Source organism: Rhododendron vialii, chromosome 13a (genome assembly GCF_030253575.1).
Source record: "Rhododendron vialii isolate Sample 1 chromosome 13a, ASM3025357v1".
Taxonomy (NCBI): domain Eukaryota; kingdom Viridiplantae; phylum Streptophyta; class Magnoliopsida; order Ericales; family Ericaceae; genus Rhododendron; species Rhododendron vialii.
In genome coordinates, this window is record NC_080569.1 from 12,646,234 (window position 1) to 12,668,070 (window position 21,837).

General features: G+C 42.8%; 1 protein-coding gene across 2 annotated transcripts in view; it reads right to left on the minus strand.

The window, feature by feature from the left end:
* Positions 1-21,837, minus strand: part of LOC131314454 (pleiotropic drug resistance protein 2-like) — a 52,076-nt gene that overhangs the window by 2,243 nt on the left and 27,996 nt on the right. The window contains exons 1-14 of one of the 2 annotated variants that reach the window (XM_058343088.1): positions 6,593-7,186; positions 5,251-5,371; positions 4,882-4,970; positions 4,598-4,682; positions 4,221-4,511; positions 4,042-4,132; positions 2,619-3,519; positions 2,370-2,530; positions 2,160-2,263; positions 1,905-2,064; positions 1,730-1,807; positions 1,286-1,416; positions 719-1,051; positions 86-376 (exon numbers count right to left, since the gene is read on the minus strand). The exons of the other annotated variant lie outside the window; for it this stretch is intronic. Of the exons in view, the coding sequence (XP_058199071.1) occupies positions 86-376; positions 719-1,051; positions 1,286-1,416; positions 1,730-1,807; positions 1,905-2,064; positions 2,160-2,263; positions 2,370-2,530; positions 2,619-3,519; positions 4,042-4,132; positions 4,221-4,511; positions 4,598-4,682; positions 4,882-4,970; positions 5,251-5,371; positions 6,593-6,960 (3,204 nt within the window). The 5' untranslated portion in view covers positions 6,961-7,186. Of the gene's footprint in view, positions 1-85; positions 377-718; positions 1,052-1,285; positions 1,417-1,729; positions 1,808-1,904; positions 2,065-2,159; positions 2,264-2,369; positions 2,531-2,618; positions 3,520-4,041; positions 4,133-4,220; positions 4,512-4,597; positions 4,683-4,881; positions 4,971-5,250; positions 5,372-6,592; positions 7,187-21,837 lie in introns of those variants that run through there. 2 annotated transcript variants of the gene reach the window in all.

The window sequence follows — 21,837 nt, forward strand, 5'->3', positions numbered from 1 at the left end:
GAAGAAAAAGTCAATGTCAGATTTAGTGCTCAAATAGATGACGAATGAAACATATACCGGAGATTTGTAATTGAGTTTCATATACCTCATCGAAAGCTTCAAAAATGTCTATGCTGGGTTGATGAATGGTGCACACAACAGTTCGGCCAGTGTCCACTGTGTTCCTCACAGTACGCATGACAATTGCAGCAGCTCTCGCATCAAGGCCTGATGTGGGCTCATCCATAAAAATGATGGATGGATTAGCCACCAACTCAACAGCAATGGTGAGCCTCTTCCTCTGTTCAGTTGAAAGACCATTGACTCCTGGAAGACCAACTAGAGCATGTCGTAGAGGGTGAAGCTCGACTAGATCCATGACTTCCTCCACAAACATCTACCATAAGAAAGAAGAGAATTTAGTGAAATCCTCGTAATCCAGTACTCTCCGTCCCTCTTTATTCGTCCATTTTTTTACTATTCGTGACATCTCAAAACGCAGTCGATGTACAATGTACATTACTTTACTCTTTTACATAATTTGAAAAAGTTTATCTACGAGTAAATTAAGATATCTGGCTTGGAGAAAAAATATTGACCACAAAATATAGAATTTGTTAATCTGATTAAAAGACACTTCTGCCAAAAATGGACAAACATAATGGGACGAAGGGATTATATTGTATGTAGTAACACCTAAAGAGGTTATGTCACAGACTACAGTACTTCGGTTTCGTACCTTTCGTCTTTCCGTATTCACATCCGAAGCTAGACGCAGCCATGCAGAGTATAACAGAGACTCGTAAACGGTAACATATGGCGAATGAATGTCATTTTGTTCACAATAACCACTGACTCTGGCAAATGTTTCTTGATTCTTTGGGAAACCAGAAATGCTTATGGATCCTTCAATATACCCCCCGGTTTTTCTTCCTGCTAAGACATCCATCAATGTGGTCTTCCCAGCACCACTGACACCAACTAGTGCTGTCAAAATACCCGGTCTGAAAGCACCACTAACATCCCGTAAAAGTTGCAAACGGTTATCGTCAACTCCCTGACTCTTCATTTCCTGATACGGGGAACCAACACTTTAGAATGTATACATCGTTTCGGTATGCACATACACAAATAAAATGACCGAAAGAAAAAAAATTGTCAATCAGATGAGTATTTAATTAGATTCATAATATTTCCTTTTCCAAGGGAATACTTTTTTTTTTGGGCAAGTACAGGGAATACTTTTTGTGTTGTCAGATGCACATAAGCACATTTAAAAAGAAAGAGTTCAGTTGGAGAGACTTACTGCTGGCATATCCACATAGTAGTTCACATGGTTGAATGCAAGTGAAAGGGGCTGGAAAGGCAAAACCATTCCTCTTGCGACTTGACTTGAGCTGGTGTCTCCTCCAGCGTTTCTTACAGCCATATCGGTACCTGTATTTATCCATGCAACATCAGTGAGTGAGGATACTAAATTTCTGCATCTGTCCATATTTGTAAGATAGCGGACGACGCAAAAAAAAGTGACACAAACTAAAATGTCCAATGACACGGAAATGTAGGACTTGATTCCTTGTTATTAATAACCCATTTCCTCGACTATGGCTCCTCCCTTCCATTAGATGCCTTCCTTATGTTCCAGTGGTATTTCCTTAATGATAAAGATTGAATTTGGCCACGGTTCTCCTAACACATCACGTACATGCCCTCAAGCAAGAAAACAGAATCAGCAGGAAATGAAACAAACCTTCGCCATTTGATGTTCGTTGATGCCTATTATTAGTATCTTGATCATCTTCTAAAAGTAGTTTAGAATCACCCAAAGCTGAGATTGAACACGTTCAAACAAAAAAATCAGAACAAGAATTCTTTAACAACAAGGTAAACAAATTGGAATTAAATAGCAAGAAAGATGTACTTACGACTTAGGTATGTAAGTGCTGCGATGAAAAGACCATTAAAAAGAAGGGAAAACCCAAAAAGCGCTGCAATACAAACCCAGAACATGTATTCCTCCACAAAGAGTCCTCTGCCATCAAGAAGGGTCTTTCCAACTGTAGGCTGGGAAGTGCCATTGATGGGCTGTTCGAACAAAGAAATAAAAATATATTAGTTTGTATAATGGCATCCCATAAATAAAATGTTAGAATCTTTCCTAAACCATTCAAAGAACTTACGGCACTCCATCTGTCATCGAGAAATTCATTCATTGCGACGGCATTTTGTCCATACATCATGGGAGAAATCCAATATCCCCATATCATCCACGGTTCAATGTCATCTGCAGCCCAAGAAAAACATGGTTATTTCAAGTGTGCTGAATATATAAAAATGGAAGAAGACTAACAAGAAGAATTGAAGAGTGAAACAAGGGATGTATTTCTAACCTTTGGACACAATGAAGCCTCCAAGCACAAAAACCAATAGCAAAGTGAACATTCCCATTGTATTTGCAACAACAGGAGTTCTTCCAGCAGCAGCAAGGCATCGGAAGAGAGAGAGAGCCATTTGATGTACACCAAAGAAAGCCAGGAATTGTTTGAAGAACCTGAACATCATTTTACGATATGTTAGAGTCCAGCAATTGTTGAGCCAATTCTGAATGATCATTCTCAGTGATTATTTTATGAACTTACCTACTAGCAGATGGTGCAAACCCTATGGTGTAATAAGTAAGTATGATCCATATCCCAGTTTCCATCAATGAAACAGGAATCCGGAGGAGCCAAATGGGCAACCCAAAAGCCCAAGCTGGATAGAACAAGCTATCTCTGTGCTTAAAGAAAACAGGAAGCCTAAAAACTGTCATCGCAAGCTCAGTCATCCCATTGAACATCACATTAATCATACTGAAAAACAGCGCCCCCCAGAATTTGGAAGCATCCTCAATTCTACCATACTTCATTTCCGTTCTTAAGAAGACAGTCAATGCAATTATCGCCATGATTGTTAACTGAACAACTTTGAATATGTAAATAAAGGAGTTTCGCTTCATCAGAAGCCACTCCCTCGAAAAGCATGCCCTAAAGAGTTCACGATTGGAGATTCCATAGCTTTCGGTCACAAGTGCAGCCGGGTGGGCTTTTGACTTATCATAAGGAATTCTGAGATCTTCAGAAATCCGTTGGCCCACGTGGAAAGTGTTGAAGGCCTTGGAAAAATCGGGTACTGAGACGAACCTATAAGGTTGGTTCTTTTTGAACCAGTATTGTTCTTGGTCCTTTTTGGAAGTCACCTCTTGGAGAAAATCTGCAACTCCTTTTCTTTGTGGGCACTTGAATCCCATGTACTCAAAGAACTCAAGAATATTCTCACGAGGGCCTTGGTAAACAATTTGGCCTTCAGAAAGGAGGATTACATCGTCGAAGAGATCGAATGCTTCAGGGGCTGGTTGCAAGAGAGCGATGACCATGGTTACATCCATTATGTGAACCATTTGCCTAATGTACTTGACTATCTGGAAAGTGGTAGAACTATCTAGCCCCGTGGATATTTCGTCCATGAAAAATGCTTTTGCTGGTCCTACCAACATTTCTCCTGCATTCCAGGAAGAAGAGTTCCAGTTATGTCGTCATAAGTAAAGTTGGAATCAAGATACGTATAAGGATGAGTTTACCAAACAAGTAGCAGCATGATGCAAGTTGACATACACAAATGACAGAACAATCATTTTATTTTTTTTTTTAATGTTTTTGGGATTAAAATAGAGAAAACCACCAATGCCATTTAAAAACTCATATAGAAAAACACTTAAGAATTGGAATACATAGAAGGATGAGTTTGACCTAAACCACAGAACAATCAATTTTCTATGAATGGTTTTGCTCATGCCATTAATTAAGAGAAATCTTTCTAGTTATAACCTCATAATTAAAGTTTCGAATTGAACTACACAAAAGGATGGGTTTGAGTCTTTTGACCTAACCACAAGAGATCACGATTTATTTCTTGATACCAAATAAAAATCAGTTTTTCTGGGAACCTTTTGGGTTCATGGGATTAACATAGCATGTCCTTTCTGTAACACAACCCAGACTAGTATATTTAGGTTACACATACCAGTAGTGACACGCTTCTTTTGTCCACCGGAAATCCCCCTTCGCATGTCATCGCCCACCATAATATCAGCACAAATATCCAATCCAAGTATCTGTTTCAGAACAAGAAGGCATTAAGCTTCTTAATTAGAAAAAAAAAAAAATCAAATCTGATATGCGATTATTGAAGAACTAACAGACCTTGAGAACATAATCAGTAATCAAACTGGTTTCCTGGCCAGCCATGGCTGTGGCTTTCATGAAGGCATCAATCTCAGGGTCCGGTTTAATGCCTGCTTCTTTCTCTCTTCTTGACAACTCCAAAAGCATCTCGTACCTCGTTCCAACTCCCAAACAACGTCCAGAAAAATCCAGTGCTTCGCGAACAGTAATCTCACCGTAGTGAAGATCATGCTGGCTGATGTAAGCACTGGTTCTCTGAGGAACGAATTCCTTAAACTCTTTGCCACAGTAGGTGACTTTTCCAGCTATCTGTGCGGAATTCAAATATATCAGGAAAAGTTCATACATGGAATTGATGGAAACAACCATGGAAAAAGTGGGAGAGAATAACAAACCCTTAAATTTTCATCAGATTTCCCGGCAAGTGCCTTTAGCAATGTTGTCTTTCCTGCACCAGGAGGTCCCAGAAGCAGTGTCATCCTGACAAAATGTTGTCGTTAGTTCAATGAATGAAGGCTGCTTAAAACGAAAAGCGAGTGATTTTGTATACGAAGTCTAAAGCTACTTGAAAACAAGAAGCTTAAGTTTAGCAACAAAAACTAAGCATTGGCTAGTATCCAATAACGAAATGGTAATTCCGTATGTAACTAGTTAAACATAGAGGATTTTGTGAACCTACCTTGATGGTCTTACGATTCCATTCACGTCCCGGAGTATCTTGACAACCCTTTTCTTAGATGGAGAAAGCCCAATCATTCCAATAATTCCCTACTCACATTCCAAATCACCATAACAGGGATCATCAGATATCAGGGTACACAAGGAAGCTTTGATAGCAAATAGCAAATAAGTAAATCTTCAACATCATTCACAAAATTGTATATGTACTCTGTGATTCCTATGACTTGGGTTACATGCGTACTATAATTGTTGTTGTAGTAGAAACGACATGGGTTTATTTACCCGAATTGAAGCTATTGGCCAAGTGTCTGCTAAAGATACACAAAGTCTAATTCTGGACAATAAGTGGAAAAAGAGAAGAAATTACCTCAATTGCATTCAGGGTAGAATTGAGAAGAGTTGGAAGTGCTCTGGTCCCTACATATGCATCTCCCTCGATCGAGAAATTCTGGAACCTTATTTCAATCTTTGGAACTTCAATTCCAACCCTGTTACCATTAAACCAAGAATCAATATATCCCCAAGAAGAAAAGAAAATAAGGGTTGTTTGGTCACAGATTAATGAACAAAGAAAAAAAGAAAAACTCCTCTAGTCAGAACCCTCTACAACTCTCTGCTTAAGCAGTCAAAGTAATTCTCATTTTCGGGAAAATAAAATTATACTTGGTAGTAGTAGCATTTTTTATGTTGTAAGTATTTTACTTTCATTTCTCGACAAACACAAACAAAGCTAACTTTTACTGAAAACTGGTTTGAGAATTTGTTATCAGAACAACGCAAGATCAACAAACCTATATCTTCCGTTTCGTGCAATGCTAATTTCTTTTTTTCTCAAAAAAGAAAAGATATGCAAATTCTACCAACACTCCATTGATTTCATTTTCAAAACCACGAAAAACAAAAATAACGCTACCGAAAACAAATTCAGTTTCCATCACATCTTTTTTCTTTTCATTTTTCTGGGCAATGCCAAACCTCCAAGGCAACCAAACAATCCAACATGGATTAACTTCTCCTCAATTTTCTCAGCTACAAAAGGATCATTCAGAACAAAATCATTTTTCCTAAACTCGGTATTTGGTCCAAGGTTTTAAATAACAATATCAGGACAAGTAACGATATCATGATTATCGAACAAAATATAATAAGAATAAACTGTAGTGATCGTGAATTTTTAAAACTCATTTCTGAAAAAAAATAATTTAGAAGTCCCTGAATAGTCCATAATGGTCTAGTATCGGGCTGTGAACTGAACCGGACTTCGGGTTGGTGCTGGGTAGCGAGGTGTACAGTACCGTGCTCCGCACTTTTAAGCCGTCAGATCGTGCATCCGATGGCGCAGATCTCATCTCAACAACCAATGATCAAGAGCCGTTCATTGCCGAGATGAGATCCGATGCGCAGTATGGTGTTGCGCACACCACTGCATAACACCATCCCCAATAGGAACCACCGACCAGCCCGGCACGTAACGGGAATAGGTCGATGAGCCTACGATTTCCCGTGTCACCAGTATATCGGGGGCAACGGTATCGGAAAGTCAAAAACCCGTTACATCTTATCCTCAATCTGATCCATTGGACCCGACTAATTTGAGAACCAATCTCACTGTCTAATCAGAAGACACAATTAAAGTCGGAGAAAAGCCTAAGAACGATGATTTAGCAAAACCTCGAACTAAATCGTCTGAGAGGGAGAAATGAATGTACCTGTTGGTTCGAGCGCGGAGCCTCTGGAGGAACCTCTCATTATCATCCTCGACAACCTTGAGAACACTCTCCATCAACTGCTTCTTATCCTGCGTGCCAAGGTTGGTCATGTCCATCTCTTGCCTGACGACCCTCCCGTTACTCATCACCTGCTGCAGCATCCCCTTCCTCACCCTGTCGTACGTCGGCAGCCTCTCTATCGCCGCCCATCTCAGCTCCTCCTCCTCGTCCACCTCCTGCCGCCGCGTGCTGTTCCTCTGGAACACGTCCGGCGGCCCCTGCCACACCTCCCTTATGCTCCCCGACTTCCAGCTCCGTGCGCTGCTCGTCGTCCGAGCCAGATCGTCCGCTACGAACGGCGTAGCCATGTCCACTCAATTCAGATTCGGCAACTCAGAATCTGTACAATCGCAATATTCGTTTCTTGAATTTCGGTTTCGAAATGCAATCTTGGTTTCTCTCCGTCACACTTATTGAAAATGAGAAACCGGAGTCGGATATTTTTTGAAGGAGGTGTTGGAGAGAGGCTTATATAGAAGAGTTAGTTAGAGGTGGCGGCTAAGATTTTTTTTTTTGCTTTCAGAATCGATGCGCGCGCTCTCTATCTCTCTCTCTATACGTATGGCTCTATATTTTTCAGCTCCGAGCGGGTATATTTTACGTGATATTCATTCGGCGTATCCAAGCTGTCGGATACATTTTTGGACGGTTGAGATTGAAACCATCTCTCTCCTCTAACCCCAACACTTTCTCTCTCTTTTTATCTCTCCAAATCTGAACCGTTCAAAAATAAAATGGACGACTCGGATGCTTGAGCGGATACCACATGTTACCAGCTTGGCACTGAAAAATTTTCCCTGTGCATGGTCAAAGTGAGGGTACCAGCGGGCGGGGGAGGGAACTGAGAAAGTTCAATGGGGGAATCTGGTGTGACGCTTTTAATATTGTGACTGTGTGGATGGGTGGGTCGTGGCCGTTAAAATCGAACTAGATCGTAATGGTGACGGTATAATGATGGGCACGGACGGTGAGGATGATGTGGTCGTTTAAGGGATTTTTCTTTTTTTTATAGGGGAATCTGGTGTGACGCTATTAAAATAGTCTCTTGTTTGAAGAAGTTTCTATTTTGACCGGATGATGTTGTGAGTGAGTCCACGGATCGCTGAAGCGCGTGGGAAATTAAATATAGATATAAAATCCGACATGCCGTTAAGAAGTGGGGCTTATTTTATCATACGGACTTAAAACAGTCATGCTACTTGCACATATATTTTTGCACATATCTTATACATATATTTTTATGGGGTCTATTTCGGATCCCATCAATATGATCCGAACTGCTCATTATTTTTAAAATAATTTTTTAAGAGTTCCTGTAAAAAATTAACTCGATAGGATATCGGTAAAGGCTTTTTCAAAAATCATAAGGTGAAACAATCTGATTCGCACTGCGATTTCTGAAAAAGCTCTTACCGATATCCTATCGAATTGATTTTTTACACAAACTCTTAAAACATTATTTTAGAAATATGAGCGGTTCTGATCATATTGGTGGGATCCGAGGTGGGTCTCATAAAAATGTATATGCAAGATATGTGTACAAATGTATGTATCCTTAGCATTTTTGGAGTTAAAAAGTCATTTAGGGAAATATGTAGGTCAAATAGGTAAAACCAAGCAATTAGCTAGGAAATTCTATTTTTATGAAAACTTGTACTCCACTACCGTAGTGGAATACAACTTTATGAGCAATGGATTCCCCCCATCCCACCATATTAACTTCAATTGTTAAATGTTAGAGGGGATTGATTTTGACACTCTCCAAATTGATAATCGCACTTTTAAAGACTCTCCTTTGAAAGTGTGGTTATCAATTGGGAAATGTCAAAATTAATTCCCATGTTAAAACTCAAAAATCAGTAAGATACTATGAGTGATGATCATTTGAAAGTAGGGAGAATTGAGGGAAAATTTTTTGAAAAATTCTTTTTAAGTTGCAAAGAGAACAAAGCATTAAGCTTTTGAATTGGATTAAATAATTCTTCATGAAATCATGTGAGGAAGATTAGGGGCGGCTCTAGAATTTAAGTTCAGCAGTGACAATAATGTAACTTTTTTGTGTGTAAAGCTTTGTATTAATTAAACATATTTATTTACATTGAAAATCCAACAACGTTCTATTTCTAACACGGGACCCGACATGAAATCCGACACGAAATTAGCGGGTTACGGTCGACCATTTCTAACACAGGACACGAATACGACATGACGCGATAACACGAAAAGCTAAACATGATCGGGTCTTTGTTTAGAAAATCATGAAACAAATACGAGATGACACAACGCGGGGTGATAACTTACCAAAATGAAAGAAGAGGAAAGAATTTGCTTGCTAGCAGTTTTTTCCCCTTTGCCAAATCGTTCTAATGATTTAACAGTGCAGCAGTGCCTTAGCTTGAAAGTGAACTTCATTAGTAATCTAAGTTAGTGTTCAAGACCTATAATTTTTGGAGGAGAAACTTGTGCTCTTAGGATTTATCGCCAACATTACCTTCCCACGATAGCATTGATTGACCTGGATATTATCTAGAAAGTCTTAGAACATGTGTTTAGTGTTATGAATATGTCCTTGCTTGGATGGATAATACCTGCTTTCAGGTATTCTTTGATATCATCAGTTTCAATTGGATGGTAACGATGGTTCTGTTTTTCTGGTGCTGACACCAGTGTGTCTGTTGGTTCTTCGAGTGCGGCGGACAACTGCACTAGCATTACACTCAGAATGACGACTCGATGGATGAATCCAGTTGTTTAGCCAATTTGCTTCAGTAACTTCGTTTGGTTAACTCTTTCAGTTGGTTTCGTTTTTAATCTCATTTCAAAAGGATACTTTAGTCTTGTTAAAATCATCTCAAGTTCAACTGGCGCCATGGGTTATTATAAAGGCATGTTTGTAGGGGGATGAAAACAATTGATGCTTCGGATCACCTTGGATTGCAACGGCTTATTCGTGCCTTTTCACCGGAATCCTAATTCGTCGTCGGAATCCTAATCTCCAAAACAGACAAGGGGTGAGCGCACCTCTGCCTCTCGTGGCAAAGGCCCTCCGATGCTAAAGTTAGTATTACATACTAGTCAATAAACCCTAATTATCAGTAGGAGAATATAAGAATGCAACATATTGCGTACCTTTTTCCTCTAGGTTTACCTCATATTTATAGATTTGCGTATGCTTGATGCCCAAGCATCCCTGTTGCCATAGGATTCCCAACTCGTATAGGAAACCCAGGATATCAAGAATTCTCGTTTCCCTTATTAGTTTATTTAGAAAAGAGTCATTTTAGGATCCTTTTCCATTACTGGCCAAACATCCCATTCTCATTGGGTATCTTTCCCAGATCCTATATTCTTGGGATCTTATCCCTTACAGGACATGACTATTCTGGAATCTTTCAGAGTATTCCCTCTGCTCCTATTCTTGATTAGAGCTCTTTCCTTGTTCTGCTCTCTCGTAGCCGAACATTCCATCTGGACCAGTGGCCTCACATGTCATAGGTCTCTTTATGACAAATTACTTCTCTTGTCTTTTAAACATGCCGAACAGACTTCCTGGTCCAATGACTCCTCATGTTATTGGCCCTTATCGCCGTTCAGCTCACTGCCCGGTAGTAAGTCCTGTCCAAACTTTCACGTGCTCTTATACACCACGTGTTCAGCAACTAAATGTATCTGTTCGGGAATACCTCCCTACACTTGCTCCCCAGCTTTATTTATTTGCCACTGTTTGGGGGCAATAGGTGAAGCTTAGAGACAAACGTTAGACCGAACTCCTCTGATCCCGGGCAGTTATAATATTGTAGACAACCCAATCTGGGCTTCCAGATTAGTTTACTTACGGTTTTTAATTCCCCGATGATGAAATGGATCAAGAACACCCTGGGAATGATAGTGTGTTTGAGTTTTGAGTGTTTGCATAACCCTTGAACCTAACCTAGCCTAGGCCCCTTCAAAAACCAAAAACCCTACTGATGCGCGCCAGGGCACAACCATCCCGCGCCTGGGCGCACCGTCGCGCGCCAGACTCACTGCATCGCGCGACAGAGCGCCAGGGCGCACCATCGCGCGCCAGACTCACTCTGCCGCGCGACGGTCCAACCTACCACCAACTTTTCCTGAGGAAGACAGTTGGCCACCGATGCAACTTCAGCCAGACCTCGTGGACTGCCTGAACTCCTCTATTTCCAACCAGATTCACCCCCTCTCTCTATTTATACCCCCATGGGTCTTTCATTCAAAGGGTTCAAAAAATTGAAAGGCTAAGCACAAGCTCTAGTGCTTTTCTTCCAAACTCACAATCCTCCATTTTCACACTTCAACCATCCAAGAACAAAGCTTGTTCTTTGCTTCTACCACTCAAACTCCTCAATCAAGCCTTCAAACATCAAAGTTCAAACACCTTTCAAACTCAAAACCGAAGGTATAGCTTACCTTTGTTCTGTTTTCTGTTCTGATCCCTGAGGGGGGCTGGTAAGGCCAAGGCTGGTAATCAATACCAGTTCTGGTCCTAAAGCTGGCAAGGTTTCAAAAACCGTCATGGTAGGAACCAGCGCGCGATGGTCCCACTCTCTCGCGCGACACTCCGGTGCTGCATGCGATGGACCGCGTGGGGATTGGTGTCCTACTATTTCATGCTTTATTTTGTATATAGATCACTGTTAAGCATGTTAAAAACCAGTTTACTGCTTTCCTTTGTTAGAAATTGCTAGCCGTAGTTCAATTTGCATGTCTTCTATTTTGGAGTACCCCTGGGATCATTCTGGACCTGTCCCGGAACCCAGAAATGTGTAAACCAAATACTGGTTCGCGCCAGGGCGCACCATCGCGCGCCAGACTGGCTCCATCGCGCGCCAGACTGGCTCCATCGCGCGATAGTATGCCTCTGACCAGTGAGTGGCCTTGCATGGGTAGCTTAATTTTAGGTCATTATTTTGTCCCCACACTGTTTATGGGGTGTTTTACTAATTCGTAGGGCTTTACAACCTTTAAACTGTATATTATGCTGCCTATAAACTGCGTGGTTTGTCCTGGGTGTGCACTGGTCCTTCCAGAGCCCAGATGGTTTGAGAATAAGGGCTGTGGGTTTGAGCTCACCGGCGCGCGCGTGTCTTGAAGTTGTGCGCGCAGGAATAAACAGTATGCATGGACTTGTTCAGTGCATACTAGTTTATTCCTACGCACGTCACTCCAAAACAGGGGCCTCCCAGTTTGTTTAAACTCCCACAGCAGTCTGTTCTCATCCTATACTAACTGTTCATCCATGCTATCTATCACATATTGCAAACTGTTACAGTTTTAATCCCCGATTAACTGTTCTCCCGCCCCAAATTGGCTAAAAATTGATTAATCAAACAGAATCGCAAACAAATATTTTCGCAAATGCCTAAATAGAGACCGATCTCCGGATTGGGCGAGAGGGGTGCCATAAAATCCTTCCCCTCTCGTAACCTGGCTCCCGAACCCAGATATGGTTATGACGGACTGGTTCCTTAACTTTTTCAAAATAAACAGCGTGGCAAGTGCTTCGAAATACGGTTCCTTGGGTGTCGGACCTTCAAACCCGAGTGGCGACTCTGTATTTTCGCGAGTGCTTGCTTCCCCGCTCGCGCTCCCTCGACCCGGGCCCCTTGCGTTTCGGAATCCGAAAATTCCGAAGAGCACGCTACCCACAAATATTAATACTCATTGATGCCTTTTGGCGCCTTTGTCATTATACCATTTCGGGGTAGTGACTCCACGTGGCATGTTTCGTATGCCTTTCATTAATTTTGAACTGACGTTTTATCAAACATCGTCAGAACGGCACCTGTTTTCCGTTACTTTAACTTGTAATGGCGTGAGACGAGACTTTTCATCTCCGTCTCTTTCACTTAAATCCTAAAGAGGGATTTTCTTTGGATTTTTTATCCAAAACTCTGAGCCTCGTCTTGTCTTCTTCAAAAGTCAAGCGAAAAACTCCCTTTCTACCGCCATAGTCGCCGCCTGCAACTCGCTCGTGTCACAGGGGCCTTTTCATTAAACTCGTAAGATCTCTATTTCTTTTACTTAGGTTACCCACTAAGATTTCTCTCTTGTCCCATTAGTTTCCATCTGAGATCTCATTCTCAGATTTTGGGTTACTCTTAGGGTTTCAATCGCGCCCATTTCCAGTTTTACTTTTTCTTTGAGTATATTCATGGCGGATGCCCATGATCCCAAGCCTGGTAAATTTAGGAAACTCTGTGACACCCCTGCTGCCATGGCAGCATTTAGATCAGAGTATAACATTCTTGATAATGTAGGACTCGAACTTGCCCCATTGGGAGCGGATAGGGATGCTGGTACTTGGGATAGGATGTGTATCCCAATCGTAGCTATCGTCGAGGGTGGAGTCCGTTTCCCCCTACACCCATTACTCCGCCAGATTCTGAATTGGTATCGTCTTACTCCCATGCAAGTTTCGACCAATGTCTTTAGGCTGATAATGGGGATTATAGCCCTAAATGGGATTCTAGGGACCCAATTCGGAATCTGGAATATCAAATGGTGGTATAGTATAGTACTAAACCCCGAGTATAATACTTACTACTTCAAGGTTAGGAGGGCAGACAAACGTCTCGTGCTAAATCTGCTAGATTCTGCTCGTGACCACGAGATCGATTTCCTCTATGTAATGGGAGCATTCGAGCCAATAGGGGAAGATGGCAAGTGGTGGGGCTCCATTGCCCCCACATATAGGGCTATCCACGTATGCTCTTGCTTTTGACTTTTGCAATTCTTTGTTTACCGCCTTCTCGTAGCTTTTCTATGTGTCTAAATTTGATTTTTAATTTCGATTCTTGCAGCTGAAAACGCTAACAGGCTTCCTCGACGAGAACCGAGTTACGTCCGAACAGAGGACATCAACAGGATCTTAAAATATACAGGCGAACCTGGTACCCGAACACCAGGTCGGGGTCGTAACGCTGACGTATTGCTGGGATACGACCCTTCGTACAGAGGGGTTATCGACAGAAGGCTTGCCCATCCCAGCACCAGTGTCGCCTCCACTTCAACTGCTCCCCAACCGAGGAGCCTAAGAGCTAACGCTGGAGTGACAATAGCCGGGCAGTTGGGTGAAGTTCCTATTTCAGAAGGCGTCCCATTACCTCGCTTGAGACTCCGTAGATCCTCTCAAAGTCAAACTGCCCCTCAACAACAGCCCAAACGGCCTGCTCCTAGTCGTGTTACCAGTCAATCTTCTTCCTCAGGTTATTCTCCATCTCCTCGAAACTCGGATACTATGACTCGTCAACCCCTAAACCTCAGCACCCTTCTCACCGTCTCTTCTCGGGGACGTGGTGTAGCTGGAAGGGTGTCATCAACAGGACACGCTCCCCCGCGATCTCGTCGAACTAGAGGGGCTTTGACATGATTTTCTCCCTCTCCTCGGGAACATGATAGTTCCCTCGAGGCTACTGACACTCGTCGGGACAAACGTCCTAGGACCGAAGATCCTGGAGACGCCCCTGCATAAGCTGCAGCTTCAGTCCAACAACCCCCTCACCGAGCACTCAAATGCTTCCTCAAAGCTGGGCCCCCCAACTCATTAGGGGTGATCGGTCTGTTCACGTTGGGGATAGCGCTAGCTCTTCAAAAACAGCACTCGCACTCGCTCAAGGTCTGCTGCTTCCTGTTGATATGCAGAAAGAATCCGAGGCTGCACCTGATCGGCTTATCTCCACTGGTCTCGTCAGTGGGATCAAGGTATAATATTCTCATTACCTTTAAGCATGCTTCATATTCCTTTTGTTTTCTTATAGTAACATCATTTTGATCATTTTGCAGTTTATTCAAAAGATGGTTACACTGGGCCAAAAGTTCCAGGACGCAGACACTGAAAGGATCACGCTTTTGAACAACAACACCAAGCTGCTCCGTACCATAGCTAGACTAGAGAGAGAAAAAGACAAAGCCAAAGCTAACTTTGAAGAGGCAAAAGACAAGCTTGGGACAGCCGAAGACAGCCTCAATCAGGCTTTGGTTGAAATAGAAAAAACCAAAAAAGCTGCTCACGAAGAAGGCTATCAGAAGGGGTTTGATGCTGCTACAGCCAGTTACGTGGAACAGATGCCAGCTATACAAGACCAGATCTGGGCTGCCAGCTGGGAGGCTTGTCTAACAAAGGTTGGTATTGTTGAAGACTCTATCCTCTGGGTGGAAAATGATCTGCAGAGTAGGCATTCTGCAGCTTCTCAGGAACACAAGGAATCCCTAGAGGATGATGTCGAGTAGCAGATTGAAGATTTTGCTGATGCAAGAGAGGATACGCCAACTGACACTCATCCTGTACAATCACCTGTTCGAGAACCAACCCTTGAACCCATTAACTTGGAGGAGAATGCAACTGAAGGTGATACTACCGCGGGAACCAGTGGAGAGGTCCCAAATGAAACTCCTTCAGAAATCCAGAATTTAGATTGACTTGGTAAGACTGCATAAAACACTATTAAAACAATTTGGCTGGTCCTATGTGACCATGATATGCGAGCCCTGTGTGGCACCAGTACTATCTCTATTTTGGTAATACAGGTATTCGGCCCTTTGTGGCATAACTATTCAATTTGCTCGGCTTCTCTTGTTTTTGCATGTGTTCGGATGCAAATAGATATATCTAAGTATGATCCTTTAATCTCATGTTTGCTTGTGTATGAGTGTTCAGTACCTAGCAAATCCTGTAAGCATCATTTGTTTGTTTACTTTTAAACCTCTTTCTAAGTTTCACGTACTTAAATGCTTTTCTAAGTCTCTCGTACCTTTAAGTTTCACGTACGTAAAAACCATACAAGTGTTTCATACTTGTACTCGTACACGTTTAAGTTTCACGTACTTAAAAACCATACAAGTTTTTCATACTTGTACTCGTACACTTTTAAGTTTCACGTACTTAAAAACCATACAAGTTTTTCATTCTTGTACTCGTTAAGTTTCACGTACTTACAAACCATACAAGTGTTTCATACTTGTACTTTATTAAGTTTCACGTACTTAAATGTATAGGTGTCTGTTCCCTGCTCCCCAATACGAATAAGGGAAACGAAGCCCGTAGTTCGTATTTTTAAGACAAATACCAAGAATGCAATATTTATACTTCAAAAAATGATTTTATTCATAATCTGTGAAACTCAAGAGGGCGTTATTCGTACCCCTTGCAACTAAAATATTAAAATCAAAAACTAGAACAAGGGAATTATATTCGTAATTCCCACACAATCACGTAGTGCAATTTAAAATAGAACTCAATGCTTCTAAACAAAGAATTTTCGCAGATTATGGATATTCCAAGGCCTCGGAATTGGATTACCATCCAGATCAGCTAATCTATAGGCCCCTATGCCTACAATCTCGATTACCCGATACGGGCCTTCCCAGTTGGCCCCCAGCTTGCCTTCGTTGGCCACCTTGGTGTTGCCGAGCACCTTCCGTAGTACGAGGTCCCCAACACCAAATTCTCGAGGATGAACATGCTTATTATAGCTCTTCATCAACTGTTCCTGATAGGAAGCCAGATGGACCAAGGCCCTTTCCCTCCTCTCCTCGGTCAATATCAAGGGCCCTATCATTGCCCCCACTTTCAACCAGTGCGGTCCTATTGGTTGGAAGACCAACTTCCAAAGGTATGACAACCTCTGTTCCATATGCCAATGAATAGGGGGTCTCTCCTATAGACCTCCTAGGCGTTGTTCGGTGAGCCCATAGTACTAGTGGTAACTCGTCAGGCCACTTCCCTTTGGCTTTGTCCAGCCTCTTCTTGATCCCGTCAAGGATAGTTTTATTAGACGCCTCTGCCTGCCCATTACTCTGAGGGTAAGCTGGGGTTGAATAATAATTTCATATTCCGTACTGGACACAAAAAGCCTTGAATTTCTTCTAAAATTGGGATCCATTATCTGTAATCAATGAATAAGGGACCCCAAAGCGAGTGATGATGCTCCTCCATATGAACCTTTCTATCGTAGGTTCAATGATTTTGGCCAGTGGTTCTGCCTCAATCTACTTAGTGAAGTAGTCTGTTACAACTAGCAGGAATTTTTTATTCCCAGTTGCTTTGTGTAGTGGACCCACGATGTCCATTCCCCATTGAGCAAACAGCCAGGGACTTGTCAAATGCACCAGATCCTCGGCTGGTGTTCGAATCATTGGTGAGAATTTTTGACATTTCTCACAAATTTTCACATACACCTTTGCATCTTCCTGCATATGTGGCCACCAGTAGCCTTGGGTAATTGCTCGGTGGGTGATGGATCTGCCTCCAGCATGACTCCCACATGTTCCCTTGTGGATTTCATGAAAGAATCTCTGCACCATCTCGGGATGTACGCATAGTAGATACGAGCCCGTGAAAGATTTTCTGTATAACTTACCCTCTGGGGATAGCCAAAACCTAGCAGATTTGATCCTTATCTTATGAGCCTCTTTTTTATCAGTGGGAAGTGTTTCATCTAGTAAAAACTCCACGATTAGGTCCATCCAGCTCGGTCCTTGGTTCACATCCAAGACCAACTCAACACTCCCCCCAATGCTCGGCTCCGTCAAATATTCAACTGCTACCCTCCGTTTGAGTTCAGTTGGGACAGCTGCGGCTAACCATGCTAAAGAATCGGCATGGGCATTCTGTCCTGAACTTATCTGCTCAATGTGAACCCTTTCGAAGGTATCAAGTAAATCCTTGGACGCTTCCATATACGCTGCCATCTTCTCGTTCCGGGCTTGGTATTCTCCGGACAGTTGATTAACTACGAGCTGTGAATCACAATACACTCTGACTTGCTTTCAGAGTCTTTGCACTCCTTAATCCAGCTAAGAGTGCCTCATACTCTGCCACATTATTCGATGCACTAAAACCAAGCTGAACAGACAGTTCAATCATTACTCCTTCAGGAGGAAAAAGGACAACCCCAATTCCTGAACCAGTATTACATGCTGATCCATCAACGAATAACTTCCATTCAGTGGGATCCTGTTCGGCTGAGACTTGTTTCCTCGTGGGTGATGTCTTAGTCTCCTGTTCCTTTCTCGTAGGAGGCAGGGGAGCTACTGCAGGAGAAAACTTTGTCACAAAATCAGCCAACACTTGGTCTTTAATTGCTGTACGCGGCTAATAGTCGATATCGTACTGGCTTAACTCGACGGACCATGTCGAGATCCTTCCCGAGAAGTCTGCCTTTCGTAGCAATGATTTCAATGGAAACTCAGTATAAACCACAACCTTGTGGCTTTGGAAGTAGTGTGGCAATTTCCTTGTGGCTGTCCTAAGTGCCAAGACAAGTTTTTCTAAGGGCATATATCTCATCTCTGCATCCAGAAGTGTCTTGCTAACATAATAAGTAGGGATTTGTTCGATTCTCAAATCCCTTAACAGGACTGCACTAACTGCATGCTCAGAAACAGCTAAGTACAAAACCAAAGACTCACCTGGCTGTGGAGTTGATAAAAGTGGGGGCTCGGCCAGATACTTCTTCAGGTCCTGGAAGGCCTGTTCGCATTCTCCTCCCCATTCGAATCCATCCCTCTTTTTCAATAATTGAAAAAAAGGGTCTGCACTTTTCACTTGACCTGCTGATAAATCTATTAAGTGCTGCAGCCATTCCAGTCAACCTCTGGACTTCCTTAGTGGTTTGGGACTTTGTAGCCTTTGTAGGGCTACAATTTGATCAGGGTTAGCCTCAATCCCTCTCATGGTCACCAAATGGCCCAGGAACTTTCCTGAACCAACTCCAAACGCACATTTCGAGGCGTTGAGTTTCAGTTTGTATTCCCTCGGGATTTCGAAAGCTTCTTTTAAATCAGCTATATGTCCCTGTTTATCTTGACTTTTCACCACCATATCATCTATGTAAACTTTCATAGTCTTTCCAAGGAGCTTTTTGAACATGATGGTTGCAAGTCTTTGGTATGTTGCCCCAGCATTCTTTAGCCCAAACGGCATAACGCTATAGCAGTACAACCCTCGTGGTGTGATAAATGAAGTCTTCTCTTGATCAGGCCCAAACATAGCAATCTGATGATATCCTCGATATGCGTCGAGGAAACTCATTCGCTCGTAACCGGCAGTTGCGTCAACTAACTGGTCTATCCTTGGAAGAGGAAAACTATCTTTCGAACACGCCTTGTTTAGGCCTGTGAAGTCTACGCAGACACGCCACTTCCCATTCTTTTTCTTCACCACAACGATGTTGGATAACCACTCTGGGTAATAAACCTCACATATTGCTTTGGCCTCTAGTAAACAATCGACCTCTTCAATTACTGCATCCACATGCTACACAGCTGCCCTTCATTTTTTCTGAATGATCGGCTTATGCTGAGGAGCAACGTTTAAATGGTGACAGATCATACCTGCATCCACTCCGAGCATTTCCTCTGGCACCCATGCAAATACATCAATATATTCCTTCAGAAATCTTATCGATTCAATCTTTTCGTCTACTGGCAATGATTCTCCGATTAAGAAATATCTTTCAGGATCAGTCTCGTTGATCTGAATCTTCTCCAAGCCTTCAACCACCTTTTCTGCCAGACTTCTTCCAACATCCTCGATAGTTGGTTGATCTGGTATTTCTAATGTATGAACGTGGTGGGCCTTTGGGGCTCTTGTAATGATGGAAATTAGACACTGCTGGGCCACTTTCTGATTGTCTCTAAGTACTTCAACCCCATTCGATCCTGGGAATTTCACCATCTGGTGATAAGTCGAGGAGACTGCTCTCATCTTGTGCAGCCATGTCCTCCCTATAATCACGTTATAGGAAGAAGGAATATCGACAACTAAGAAATCTGTCCTCAACACCACTGATCCAGCCCAAACAGGTAGTGTTACCTTTCCAAGAGGCCAGACTGCTCCCGCACCGAACCCAATCAGGGGTGTTGAGGATTGCTCTAAGTCTGTTTGGGCCAACCCCAGCTTCTTGAACGCATCGTAGTACATCACCTCTGTACAACTCCCTGAGTCCACTAGAATCCTCTCAATGTCGTATTCCCCAACTCGTAGGGTTATGACCAAAGCATCGTTGTGGGGTAGTTGGACTTCTCCCAGGTCATCATCTGTGAATACTATGCTTTCATTGCACACATCGTTCCCTCGCCCTCTCTTGTTTCCCAATCGCATTACATGCTAATCGTGCTTGACTTGCCTTTGTAATAGTCTAACCTTATTTCTCGTATAAGGTGTGGCCAACCCATGTATCATGTGGATTACTCCTTTAGGATTTTGCTCGTAACCCAGTTCCATGGCTTTCCCTTTCTCCTTTGGATCCTCCTGGATAAATTCCTTGAGATAGTCCCGATAGACCAAATCGTCAAGTTGTCTTTTGTACATCTCACAATCCTCAGTCATATGGCCCCAATCTTTATGGTAACTGCAGTGCTGATTCGTAGCACGTTTTACATCCTTGTCTCCGCCTAGACTTGGGGGCCATTTGAAATATGGCTGATTCTTTATTCGATAAAGAATCCTATAAATTGGTTCCTTCCAAACCGTAGTGATAGAAAAGAAAGATTTGAGGTCAGGAGCTTGCTTATCCTTGTACGGCTCTTTCTTAGCCTGCCCATACTCCTTTCTCTCTCTATAAGTCTTGGGCTCTGGCTTATCCACCTTTTTGACAGGTGCCTTTGGCTGTTCGGCAATAATCCTGCCATCCTCACTAAGTATGTCATCCTCCATTCTAGCGTGTTGCTCTATCCGTTCCATCAGTTTAGCCAACGTGGCTACCGAATGTTTATTCAATGAGCGACGCAGCTCTCCTCAAACAGGCAAACCAGTTTTAAAGGTGGCAATTGCATACTCCTCACTGCAGCTTTCAATCTCGTTGAAAGTTTCCCAATATTTCTTTGCATAATCCCTAATCTGCTCGTTTTCCTCCTGTTTCATGGTGGAAAGACTTTCAAACGTCTTTAGGGCTTTTCTGCTTGTCAAAAACCGAGCAGTGAATTCCTAAGCCAACTGCCTCCATCCTCGTATGGATCGTGGGGCCAGTTTATGAAACCAAGCCAAAGCCACCTTGCCAAGACTGGAGGGGAACATCTTGCATAAGATGGCATCATCCCCCTCGTGCATGAACATAGCCTGTTGATAGTGCTGTATGTGAGCTACGGGATCCGTATTTGTCTCGTAAAGTATGAACGTACCGTGCTTCACTCTGCTCGGCAATCTAGCCTCTTGTAGCCTCTTTGCAAAGGGGGAGGCTGCAATATTACTTAGGGCCTTGCGTGCTGCTTCTCGTGCAGTCACTGTCCCATCCTCGAGCTCCTTCGATTTGTGAGCCGTAGCCTTGACCCAATCAGCATCAGGCCTCTCGTACCTGTCCCGATGATGCTTCCTTGTTTCCTCCTCTTCTGGGGTGGAACTTCGGTCTCTGCTCCTTCTTTTTCGTGAAGAAACCCTTCTTTCTGGTGTTCGGCTTTTACTTCTGTTTCTCCTCTTTCGTGGAGAAGTTTCGTATTGCCCTATGATAGGACTTCTGCTCCTTCTCCCTCGTGAATGAGCCTGCTTATGGACTACCAGAGTTCATCTGTCCTTCTAGAAATTCCTTCGAGAAAGTCTGGAATCTTCTGGGTGCTCTCGTACCCGTTGCAATTCTTGTATCTCGTACTCTCGTTTTCTAATCAAACGAGCGTACTCCTCGATTTCCCTTCTCTTTTTAACGAGGACATCGTTATCATTGTGTATACTTTTTGAATGGGTGACTGATTCCACTCTTCGATGAGACTTATTCCTTCTCGTGGAGCCAGTAGCAGTTCTGTCTCCTTTTTCTTTGGATTTATCTCTGTCATGTCTACCAGTGGGCTTTCTCGGAGCACCGGGTGGGGATTTATCTCTTCCCCCATCCAACTGGTCCTTTGGATTAAACGGCGTAACTGGATCTTCTTCCATCATGATTATTTTTCAGAAAAATTGGTTCGTTTCCCACAGACGGCGCCAATTGTATGGGGATGAAAACAATTGATGCTTCGGATCACCTTGAATTGCAACGGCTTATTCGTGTCTTTTCACCGGAACCCTAATTCGTCGTCGGAACCCTAATCTGCAAAAGAGACAAGGGGTGAGCGCACCTCTGCCTCTCGTGGCAAAGGCCCTCCGATGCTAAAGTTAGTATCACGTACTAGTCAATAAACCCTAATTATCAATAGGAGAATATAAGAATGCAACATATTGCGTACCTTTTTCCTTT